Source organism: Arachis stenosperma, chromosome 5 (genome assembly GCF_014773155.1).
Source record: "Arachis stenosperma cultivar V10309 chromosome 5, arast.V10309.gnm1.PFL2, whole genome shotgun sequence".
Lineage (NCBI taxonomy): Eukaryota > Viridiplantae > Streptophyta > Magnoliopsida > Fabales > Fabaceae > Arachis > Arachis stenosperma.
In genome coordinates, this window is record NC_080381.1 from 133,184,569 (window position 1) to 133,197,412 (window position 12,844).

The 12,844-nt window shown below is 28.4% G+C and overlaps 1 protein-coding gene across 1 annotated transcript; it reads right to left on the minus strand.

The window, feature by feature from the left end:
- Positions 1-1,783: 1,783 nt before the first annotated feature.
- LOC130981445 (uncharacterized) lies at positions 1,784-3,668 on the minus strand. The gene is made up of 4 exons (XM_057905041.1): positions 3,654-3,668; positions 3,000-3,597; positions 1,962-2,939; positions 1,784-1,863 (listed from the first exon to the last, which is right to left on the minus strand). Exons 1-4 carry the CDS (start codon positions 3,666-3,668, stop codon positions 1,784-1,786), a joined length of 1,671 nt encoding a protein of 556 aa, XP_057761024.1.
- Positions 3,669-12,844: the final 9,176 nt, after the last annotated feature.

The following is a 12,844-nucleotide window of genomic DNA, read 5'->3' on the forward strand; positions in this document are numbered from 1 at the left end:
GTAAGACTCAAAATTGAGAAAATTGTGGTTCAAAACATAAATTGAACCTTGACTTGGGATGAGTTATGGAATTTCTTCCTTACCATAACCACAACTATGATAATTATGATAGATTAATCTCACTAAGTCTACCCTTAACATCGAAGAGTAAGTCAAGTGAGTATAATTGTTATTAATCCACAAATCCTAGCTAACTTACTAATTACCTTAGTAAGAAGCTAGCATTAGTGGAAACAATAACAACTAACAACTCAATAATTATCACTAAATGTCGAACATTATGACTCTAGTAATCCATATACTCATTTCCCCAAGCCAAAGGGTGAAAATCTGCCCCATAATTAAAATTGGCATTTCATTAAATACATAGTGGGCATAATCAATAAAACATGGCAAAATTAGGAAAATGATAAAAAAATGAACCACAAATGATCAAAATCAACAAAGGTAACTCAAACAAACATATAATAATCATGGATCATCAAATTCATCAACTAAAAATTCAAAATTGCAAAACTATATATGTATTGATAAAGGAAATTAAAATATAAGAAAGTGTAGAACAAGTAATGTAATAAAAGAGAAATTAAAGAAATACTTACAATGGAAAATGGCTAGAATCAAAGATTAAAACTTGAACTATAAAATTCTACAAAACCCTAATTAATTTTGAGAAAACCTAAGGAAAACTAACCTAAAAACTACCCTAAAAACTAACTAAGTGTGTAATATAATGTATGGTAGTGTATTGTCCTATATGGGTGTGTTGCTAGCCTCCTTATAAGCTCCAAAGGCATCAGAAAAATGGGCCAAAAAGCCCCTCAACGTGCAGAGACTTGTGCGTACACACACCTTCTGATTTTTCTCTTATATGTACGCACAGAGAGTTGTGTGCACTCACACATGGCTGTGTGCTTCTCTTTTGTTTTCTTCATGTTTCCGCCCACTTACATGCTTCTCTTCCACTCTTATCAAGCCATTCCTACCTCTTACACCTGAAATCACTCATCAAAAGCATCAAGACTTCGAATGGAATGAAAGTAGAATAAAATTAGTTAAATTAAGCATAAAATAGCATGTTTTCACAATTAAGCTCAACTTAGGGAGAGAACACAAAAGTATGCTACTTGGATGAATAAATGTGGGTTTATATAATGAAATCCACTCAAATCAATCCAAAATTTATCGTTAAATATGGATTCATCATTCTTCATCTGAAAATGTGGAGCTACATCCTGATTGGTTTAAGTTTGATTTGCATTTTCCATAGAATTGTTGGCTCCATCATCATCCCGATCATCTTCCAAATCCAATTGATCTAATGTTTCACAAATCAACATAAAAAATAATATAAAACATGTTATAAAGCATACTAAAATCTTAGTTGATCATAATTCATAAATAAATAAAAGCATACCTAAATCATCTAAAGGTGATTGAAGAGACATATTTGCTAGATCATTTCGTAAAGATCAACTTCTTCAGGAGTTAAAAAATGTGGTGAATCTTCCAATATCTTTCGAATGATTCTCAAATGCATCAAGACAAATTGGATCATAAACTTGCTTTCTCATTTGATCTTCCAATATACTTTGTCACTCTTGTGGTGATTAAAATTTTAAAATAATGCTTTCAACTTAAAATAATCAAGAAAGTACCTTTGTGGTAACCTTAAGTTGTAATGAACATAAACAAGATCATTAATTTTTGATGCTCTAACCGCTTCCTCTTCTTTGAGTGAATGTGTTCAAAAATACTCCAGTTACGCTCACAACCTGAAGAACTACAAGTTTTCCTTAAAATACGAATCATCAACTTTTTGCAAATTTGGCGCTCCACAACCATAAGATTCCCACCATTGATCTTAACATAAAAAACAAAAAATAATTTATCACAATCATAAATATCAAATCATAAATACATCACAATCGTAAAGGACCAAAATTTATGAAGAAATTCACCTGGCATAACAGTGTTTCGTTCACGGATTGCAGACAGTCTTCCCAAATTTTGTTCAGCATTCTTAAAGATCCTCATCTCACTTGTCAGCTTAGAATTCAAATTAGGATCACCATAAGCATATTTGTCAATGACATCAAACAAGCCAGGAGTCGTTTGCCTGTGCTTTTCAAATTCTTCAGCATTAAATCGAAAAGCTCGATTTAACCAATAACCAGCGGCATGAAGATTTTTCTTAAGTTGTGCATCCCAACGGGTATCTAAAATCTTCAAATAAGGATCAGCAACCTTCTTTCTTTTTTGAAACCTCTTCACCATTTCTTCTTTAGCCTTATAAATTGCTTGATAAAGAAAATCCATGGCATCTCTGTCTTCATTATCCACAATACGTAAAACACGAACAAGTGGCTCAGTAAGCTTAACAATATCAGTGCATTGACTCCAAAATTCAGAATCCAAGACTTGATCCACAAATATCTTAGCTTTGGCTTCTTTGGAGTAAGTTGAGCTTGTCCATTCTTTAGAGGTCACCATAGCTCTCAAAGGATCCTTTTGAGCCAAAATACTTAACAAAGCAATGAAAATAGTGGCAAATTGAGTTGGAGCCGGATGAAGTATTTCCCGCCGACCTGTAAACTTTCTCATCAAAAACAGCGGATAGCAATGATTATAGATATACTTGGTGATTATTGAAGCTTGTGATACAGTTTCACTCACTTCTTGTAACTTTCCAATATCTTGAAACATCAGATTAACAGAATGAGCTGCACAAGGAGACCAATACAATTTAGGAAACTCAGCCTCCAACAACCTTTCCGCAGCAACATAGTTTGCAGCATTCTCTGTTACAATATGCACAACATTCTCAAGACCAACAAATAATACAGCATCCCTAAACAACTTAAACAAAGCATCAGCAGTTTTTGAGACATTAAAAGCATCAACTGACTTTAGAAAAATAGTTCCTTTAGGACAATAAACTAAAAAATTAATCAAAGTACGCCTACAATGATCAGTTCATCCATCGGCCATAATAGTACATCCAGTTTGTTTCCAAATCTCACGATAACCATCAATTATTTTCCTCACATCCTCAACCAATTTACTCAACAAATACCCACAGACTCTTGGATAATTTAGCCCTTTATACCCTGCACCCATGCTTGCAATAGCATCAATCATTGGCTGATAATAAGCTGAATTAATCGCATTAAATGGAACAAAGGCATCCATCATCCATTTCGCAATAGCAATATCACACTTCTCCACAATTTTTTTGCTTTGAAGAACGTTTTTGATAGTTGGTTGAGCTCTGGGTGTTGTTGCTGATGGAAAATAGGATTGTAATCCTTTGACTTGTTTTCCTTTTCTAGAGCTAGGTGCTGGAACTCCGGATTTTTGTTGTTGTTGCTGTTTCTCATTACGTTCGATCTCGTCAAATTCTCTTTCAACTTCATCAAAAGCATTATAACTTTTTGCATATTGTTCTTGAGTTTTTCTTTTCTTGCTTCGAAGCTCTTCAATGCTTTGATGGAATCGGCGTCTCACTACAGCTGGCACCTTTCGACATGACTCAATATCTCCTCCTTTTCCAGCCAAATGAAGCTTAAACCGATGAATTCCTCCACCCCTAATAAGCTTCTCACAATATATGCATAACAGAATGGTTTTTCCAGATTCCACAACTTGTTTACAATGACCCCATACATGATCGATTTTTGCTCTATTATTGTTTTTTAGGGTTCCAATTGATGCATCAGGAGTTGATCATTGTTCTTGTGAAGATGGTGTATTCGTAGAAGCCATTCTAAAACAATATGGAGTAGCAAAAGTATAAAACAACAGTAACCTTAAATTTCCTATTTCTTATTCCCTATTCAGCAAGACAACATTATTCATAACAGCTTCATAATTTTAAGTTTTAACAAACAGCTATTTCAACAACAGAAATTTCACCTATTCATCCTAGAAATTTCAAGTTTTCATAACAGAACAGAACATAACAACATTATTGATAACAACTTCATAATTTCAAGTTTTAACAAGCAGTTATTTCAACAATAGAAATTTCACCTATTCATCCTAGAAAATTCAAGTTTTCATAACAGAACAGAACAACAGAACAACATAACAACATTATTCATAAATCATAACAGCTTCATAATTTCAAGTTTTCAACAAGCATTAGAAGAACAGAGTAGAATAAAGGAGAACAATATTCAACTAATTTGTTTGACAGAGTAGGCAGCAAAGGACGAAGACGACGGTGGTGGCGACGACAAATATGAGAGACAGGGACGAAGGTGAGACGAAGCACTGAAGCAGAGTCGCGGTTCTATTCTATTCCTTGAGTGACGTCGCAATGTGAGGAGGTGGGGGAAGGTTAGCCGTTGTGGATTTGTGGTTATTGGTTAGGGAATTAGGGTTGGGGACTTGGGGAAACAGGAATTTTGGGGGGGGGGGGGTTATTCCTTCGAGCTTCGAGTCTCTTTTTCTTTTTTTTTTAACCAAAACGACATCGTTTTGGCAAGTGAATAAAAAAAAGCCTTTCAAACCGGCCGGTTGAACAAAAACCACAAATTCTCTAATTTTTATCAGAATTGGTTAGTTTAAACCGATTCTCAACGATTCTATTCTTTGTCCGGTCATATTTATTAACCGGATCAGTCAAGAATTCGGTTCATCGATTTTTCGATCGAACTGGCCGATTCGATCCGGTTCTTACAACTATGTTTAAAATTGTGACTATAGAATAAGTTTTGGATACAACTTTAAACATAATTATAAAGTAGGCTAATATCACCATTTAAAATCGTAACCACAAAGCAAGCTAAAATCACGGTTTAAAATCGTAGTCTAAAATATTTGATAGAAAAAATGACAATCGAGATAAAAAAGAAAAAAGAAAAAACCTGTAACCTTAGACTAAAAACTGTGGCAAAGGATAAAAAAATATTACATTGCAATAATTAAACTAATATATATAGCGATCATAAAGGGTCACCTGGCCTTTTATTCACTCAAAGGGCATATTTTGATACAATCCTTTGGCCTAAGTCCACCTTCAAATAATCGAAGTCATGCTAATTATTATATAACACGATAGTCATTATCATTTATCAAACATAATATATATCTGCAGCGAATTAATTAGGCGTGTTTCTTAATGTATCACAATATCGTATCGAATAAATGTTCACATTAGTCCCCAAAAAATTTAGATAGAATATTTTAGTTTTTAATAAATTTTTTATTTTTTAGAAATTTTTAATAATTATTTTTGTTGGATATTTGATCTTTTTATTATTTTAAAGAGAAATTAATTTATCTTATAATAATATTTTTTCGAATCAAATTATCTTTTAATAAAATTTATTATTAAAATTTATTAGAGAATTATTTATTCAATACACATATTAAAATTTTAATTAAAAGCAAAAAAGAGACTAATATATCTAATAAAAATAATTCTTAAAAATTTTAGAATATAAAATTTGTTAAAAACTAAAATATCTAATCTAAAAAAAATTTCGGATTAATTTGAGTATAAATACATTTTTTTTCATTTCAAAATTCTAAAAACTAAACTAGTGATTAAATTGTAAAGTTACTAAGTTAGATGTTCAAAAATTTAAAGATTCGCCTTGTGTTGATAGATCGGGATTGGAACCGGAATGCCCATCTTGGTTAGTTAGGGATTTCCAAATTCCTATCTTTCTTTATTATAAAGCAATGTAGTGCGAGATTTTTGAAATGTCATCGATCGCTGGACCAGCTATTTAATCTTTTATTTTTGATCTCTTATCTTTCTAGCAAAAGAATTGAATTTCGTCTACAAATATCAAAGTATGTTCTCATGAATTATTAACTAAAAATCTCATAAGAAAAGAAGAAAAAGCTTCTGATTTACTGTCTTTCTTCCATTCAAGTCAGTAAGTGGATCGAGAAACTACCGCCCAAGGGTGCTCATAGAGCGGGTCTCCGTTTGCCTAAGATCCTATTATGAGATTGGAAGAAAGTAGAATAACATTCTAGGACCAACGACCAACTGTAGGTTTAAGGTCCAATAGGTAAGTAATTAACCACTGAACATTAAACATACAGTGGACACTCCTGATTGAAGACCATTCACAACAATAATCTATATGCCAGCGACAAATCTTTAAATAGAACTCCGATCCGTAACGGATTAATTTTTAGCCTGTCAAGTTAGGAGATATCGTAAATAACAAAAAAAAATTAAATTCAATTGAGATTTAATCTGAATTAAATCAGATATAATAAAATAATATATTCATGTATCAACTATATATCTTTTAAAAAATAGTTAAAAATTTTTTATATTTTATTACAGTCCAACTACACATCCAAGTATTTTTGTATCCAAGTCCAATCAAGTATGTCTAAACTCAACAAAAATCACTTTCATTACACTCGCGAGTACACACGCGCGTTTCAATAACGCTTCTTCGTCTTCATCTTCGTCTTTGTTTTCATCTTCATCTCTCCGTTCTTCCTTCTTCTTCTTTGTTTTCCTCTTTCTTTATCTTCATATTCCTTCTTCTTCTTCGTTTTCGCGTTCTTCCTTCTTCTTCTTCGTCTTCCTCCTTCTTCTTTTTTGCGTTCCTTCTTCTTCGCGTGTTTTCTCTCAATCGTCGTTCTTTTATTGTTGTTGTTGTTGCGTTTTTTCTTTTTCTCCTTTTAATTGAGGTTCATTTGGATCTAAAATTGAACTAAATTTGGTTCAGATTTGGTGAATACTTAACAGTAGTATCAAGTGAACCTAACTCAATTCACAAATGAACCAAATTCGGTTTAGACTTGAACAAAAAGTGATAAACATTCAATCAGTAAAAAAAGCACATTTCAATTTATTTCTGCATGCAAATGAACTCAATTAAACTAAAAAATGAACCGAATTTCTTAAGGAATAATAGATTTGGTAAATACTTGAAAGTAGTATCAAGTGAAACTAACTCAATTCACAAATGAATCGAATTTGGTTCAAATTTGAACAAAAGTGATAAACATTCAATCAGCAAGAAAGCACATTTCAATTCATTTCTGCATTCAAATGAACTCAATTAAATTAAGAAATGAACCGATTTTCTTAAGGAATAACAAATTTGGTGAATACTTAAAAGTAGTATTAAGTGAACCTAACTCAATTCACAAATGAATCGAATTCGATTCAGATTTGAACAAACAGTTAAAAAATTACTTAAAGAATAAAAATTTGGTTAATACTTATCTGCAGCATTAAGTGAAGCTTAATTAATGGACAAATGAACTGAAATAAACTAAGAAATGAATCGAAATTATTTAATGATGGCATCAGAAAAAATCAGAACTAATAAAGATGTTAGCAAAATGTTGGTGTTATTGTTGTTATGACAACGAAAAAGAAAAAGAAAAAGAAAAAGATGCAACGATGGGGAATAAGAAGGAGGAGGATGAAGAGGAGGAAGAAGAAGAACCTGCGTGTGTGAATTTAAAAGAAGAAGAAAAAAATATGCACAAATTTAAAAGAAGAAAAAAAAAGAGAAAAAGAAAAAAAAACAGATAATAAAGAGAAGGAAAAAGAAGTAAAAAAGGAAAAATTAAAGAAAAAAAAAAAAGAGGTGCGTTATTTAAAAAATTGTTATAACAATTTAGTTAAACTTAGTTAAATATTTATTTGACTGTAGAATTTTATTTATTTTATTATTTTAAATCGATTAATCATCATTCCATCAATTAATAAATTTTTTTTCAGTTCTTTATTCAATTCGTTGCCAATTAATTTTTTTTATCTGAATCAGACCGATTTAATAATCAATTTTTAATTAATCCGATTGTACTGATTTGTTCGATTTGATGCACCAATTAATGACTCAATAATCGAACTCCATCTATAAAAGACTACCGAGTCAAAGCTGACTTGTTAAACCAATACTGAGTTTATAATAGAACACATCTTCTTTATATTTTCTCTTATTTTTAATTATTACGAGTTATAATTGAGAGATATATGAACATGACATATATATTAAATAGAAAAGATTTTATAGATAAATTATGATAATATTTTAATATTTTAAATATTAAATATAGATTAATTTTTTTGTTAATGTTTTCAATTTTTTAATTATATAAAAAATTTTAAATAACTGTTTGTTATTAATAAATAATAATATATATTGTTTTTAATGAATTTGATTCATCTAAATTTTAAAAAATAAAGTGTGATCTCTCACCATTTATTTTATAGGTGAGATAAAAAAATATAAAAAAATATTCAAAACTAAAAAATTACACTTAATTACTTTTTTAAATAAAAATTTAAAATTTAAAAGATTCAAATTCGTTTTTAATATAATTTTATAAATATAAACAAAGAATAAAATTAAGCACATTAATAAATATTTAGTTATATTAAAGTATACCCAAAAAATATTTTAATTTTATTTAAAATATAATTGAACACAAATACCAAATGAGTATCATATTCAGGATATATCTTGAGACTTAGACACATTAATTTAACAATGTTCTTGCTTCAAAGAGAGGAATGAGGAAATAAAATACTAATAACAAGGCATACTTTAGAGCACTAAATCTAATGTAATCTTGGAATTATTTTTTTAGTTGCATTTCGTTGACTTTCGGTATATGCCTTTTTTCGGCATCTCATTTCCCATTTCATAGAGTTTATGTTACATTCATAAGATCCGTCCATATGCCTGCCCTGTTACATGATTGAAATCGCTTATGATTAATTAATCGTTACTCCTTTTAATTTGTTCCAAAATAATTATTTAGAATGGGACTATTGGTACTCCAAATTATATATCTATTTATGATAGATACTCTCGTGATAACATTTTTACGTGAAGATAGCATTATGAACCATTAGATAAGTTGATAAAATTGATTAAATATGATTTACAATGTCATCTTTATAATAAAAAGATATCATTATATGAGTATTCTTCTCTATCTATACCTATGTTGTACGGATTCTGATATGGACACGGAACATAATATAATACGGGACACATCAACATAGCAAATTTTAAAATCTTATTAGGTACGAAAACACGCATATATATAAAATATAAAATATCTTTTAGATAAATCATAATGATATTTTGATATTTTATTATTTTTAAAATATAAATTAAATTTTTTATTATTTATAATATCTTATTTTAATTATATAAAGTATTTAAAATATTTTTTATTTTAATAAATAATAATATATACTATTTCTAAATTTATTTTAAGAATACATGTTCAAAATAAGATTGGATATGCTGACACGTGATGGTATTTTTTTTTGTGACTTAAAAGAAAATAAACAAAAACTAAGAACGAGAAAAAAAACAAGAAACTGCTTAAGAAAGACAGTCTCGCTGAATACTATTCTCAAATTCTTTCCAAGGCAACGGAAGTTCCACTTGGGGAAAAGGGTCCTCATTGCGGTCTTTGCCATGATGTCTGCTACTGTATTTGCATCTCTCAAGATCAACCGAAGATCAGCACGCCATTTCTAAGACATGATATCTCGAATTTTTAACACCAAATGATCAATAAACCCAGAGCACAATTAAACACGTGATGGTATTTAAGTGTGTCCAAACGTGTCTGAAAAAAATTTATTTTTTATTAAGACACAATTAAACACAATAGGTACGCGTGTCAAACGAGTGTCGATAAATATCATGTCCAAAATATGTTTGAGACGCAAACACAGCAACTTAACAAAATATCTGTATTTTACAAATCTATACTTTATAGTTTATATTAGTAACTACAAAATAATTTTAATTTTCTATTCGGCCAAAAACTTTCTCCTTTTCTCTATTTCTTCTCTCTTCTTTTATTGTTGATTTAAAAAAAATATTTTAATTTTTTTATTAAACGAAAAAATTTAAAGATCGGTTGGAATTATTTTTTAATTAAAGTTGGAGCTATAATTAGTCATAAAAAATAGTTTCTTTTGAAAATTATTAAAAAAATAAATTATATATTCAAATTAATTCTCAACGAATTTTAAATCAGACATTTTAATTTTTAATAAATTTTTACTATTTTAAAAACTTTTAAGTATTTTTTTGTCTATTAATTTGATCTATTTATTACTTACAATAAATTATTTAATATGTATATTAAACAAGTAAAATTTTAATAAATTTTATTATAAGATAATATCATTAGATTTTTAATAAACATTATTTTTTTTATAAAGAGACCAATTCGTTTTAAAAATTTTTAAAATAATAAAAATTTGTTGAGGATCAAAATGCTAAATTTAAAATTTTTTTAGGACTAACTTAGATATATATTTACTCAAAATATAGTTAGTCATTTACATTTCGAATTATCAATTACTTCATAATGTTTTTCATATAGTCAGTCAAATTTGTAATATTAATTAAAAACTTGTTAATTGTCTTTCTTTTTTATGTTTCATCAATGTAATATTGTGGAAGAATGTATATTTATTGTAAACAAAAGTCATTTTTGATGAACTAATTGGTTCTACAATTATTAATTTTTTATTTATATTTTATTATATTAATATTCTTCTTTTTCTTCTTCCACTTCTCTCTTTCTTATTCTCCAAGAATAATCCCTCTGTTTTCGCTTTGCAATATTTATATTCAATTAAAAAATCTTATACAAATAAAATATGAAATTATTTAGGTGCGCATAAAAATATGAAATTATTGTTGTCAAGTTGAATTGTATATTTGATTAAAATTTTGAATTAGAGTAGTTTAGTTTAGGGCAATTTTGGAAATCAAAACTATAGTAATTAATAGAGTGTAGATATAGCCAAATAGGTGACAGTGCTAAAAGCCAACCTGGTTATTTATTTAGACAAATTGATAGATTAAATATTTAAATATATACCGTATAAAATAATCAATGAACAATTAGGTAATGTTTGTTTTTAGGTATTGAGACAGAGACTGAGAGACTGAGACTCAGTATCGTGTTTGTTAGTTCAGAGATTGGTACTAAAATTTTTGTCTCTGTCTCCAAAATTTCAGTATTTCAGTACCTCCAAAAAGTAGGGACACAGGGGACTGAAATTTTTAGAGATAAAAACTGAAACTTTAATAACATTTTATACCTAAAATACTTTCATTTCAATTAATTAATTCCAATTTTACCCTTTGTGCAAATTAAATTGGAGTTTCATTCTTGTTTCAACTCCTGTCTCCTATTTTGCACCAAACAGAATACTGAGATTTATTTCAATCCCTGTCTCTTAGTCTCTGTCTCTCAGTCTCAATCTTTCTGTCTCTGTATCTCCACCAAACGCTACCTTAAAGTAAATTAACGAAATATTCCGTGACTGGAATTTGCATTAGCTAGGAATATACTCTAATTAAATTAACTGACCCATCATTATATATATGTATACATATGAGATGATAACTAATATTTGGAATTGAATAGGATTCTATATCCAAACTAAATATTTAATTAAATTTAATTAAATTATTATAATTATTTTTTAAATTATACGTTTTTTTTACTATCAGTTATTATTTTTTTATTATTATCATCATTATTTTCTTCTTTTCATCTTCTTTTTTTTTATTTGATTTTTTTATTCGTTTTTTTTCTCTTCTTTCTCCATCATCATCATCATTATTATTGTATCGTTATCATCATTATTATTATCGTCATCGTCATCTTTTTTATTATTTTCATCATTATTATTATTATCATTAAATTTTTGTCATATTAATAAGGTTGTTTGATCCAAAATTAATTTAGATGTGTTTTTGTTTATGATTTAGTCTTATTTGTGTGCTTATTTTTTAACTAAATTTGCGTGTCGCAATCATTAAGTAATTTTGGTGTAAAAACTAAAATTTATGTGTATTTGTTAAAAAGTTTCAGTGTATTTTTATTCTGATAAATTTTGCATAACTCAAAACTCAACACAACAGAGAAATCCAACCATTCCTTCTTCAAGGTGGGGGAGAATATTATCTACAGCCCGATCAAAAAGCACATAATTTATCCGATTATTCATGCACATTAACTTGCTAATGAGATGTCGCAGTACTAAAGTGTTAATCATTCCATAACTACTTACATTAGGTCATGATAAATTACTCTAGGTCTTGCAACTGTTTCTTCTTCTTCTTTTTCATCATCATCATCATTTTCTTTTTTTTTATTCATCTTTTCCTTCTTGTTTTACCTTATTAAGTTTCTTCTTGTTTTACTTTCTTAACAACAGTAAAAACAATGAACATACATTCATTCAACTAAAAGAAAGAAAAAACTAAAGAAAAAAAAAGAAAAAATGCAGCATTAAAAAAAATATTTTTGTGCTTTTATAGCAAAATTTTGGTGTAAAAACTAAAAAATTTATATCTATTTGTTAAAAAACTTCGGTATATTTTTATTCTGATAAGTTCTACATAATTTAAAACTCTTCCTCTTCCTCCTCCTCATTTTCTGCTACTTCTTCTTTTTTGCCATTATCATCTTTTTTTTCTTATTTATTTTTTTCTTCTTGTTTTACCTTCTTAAGTTTCTTTTTGTTTTACTCTTTTAACAAGAATAAAAATAAAAAAAATCAAACAAAGAAGAAGAAAAAAGACATAATGTTGCAAAATTATTAGGAAGAAAATAATAAACCTATGTTCATTCAACTAAAAGAAAGAAATAAATAAAGAAAAGAAGAAGAAAAAATACGGCATTAAAGAAGACATTTTTGTACTTTTGTAGCAAAGTTTCGATTTAAAAACTAAGAAATTTATGTGTATTTGTTAATAAATTTTGGTATATTTTTATTTTGATAAGTTCTGCACCATTCAAAAATCTTCCTCTTTCTCCTCTTTCTTCATCATCTCCTTTTTTTTATTATTCATCT

Excerpts from the sequence above, each read along its gene's own strand:
- LOC130981445 (XM_057905041.1), bottom strand. Across the intron at positions 2,940-2,999 it reads GATTTGGAAACAAACTGGAT|TTTATTGTCCTAAAGGAACT; the intron begins GTACTATTATGG and ends TTAATTTTTTAG. Across the intron at positions 1,864-1,961 it reads ACGAAACACTGTTATGCCAG|ATCAATGGTGGGAATCTTAT; the intron begins GTGAATTTCTTC and ends TTTTATGTTAAG.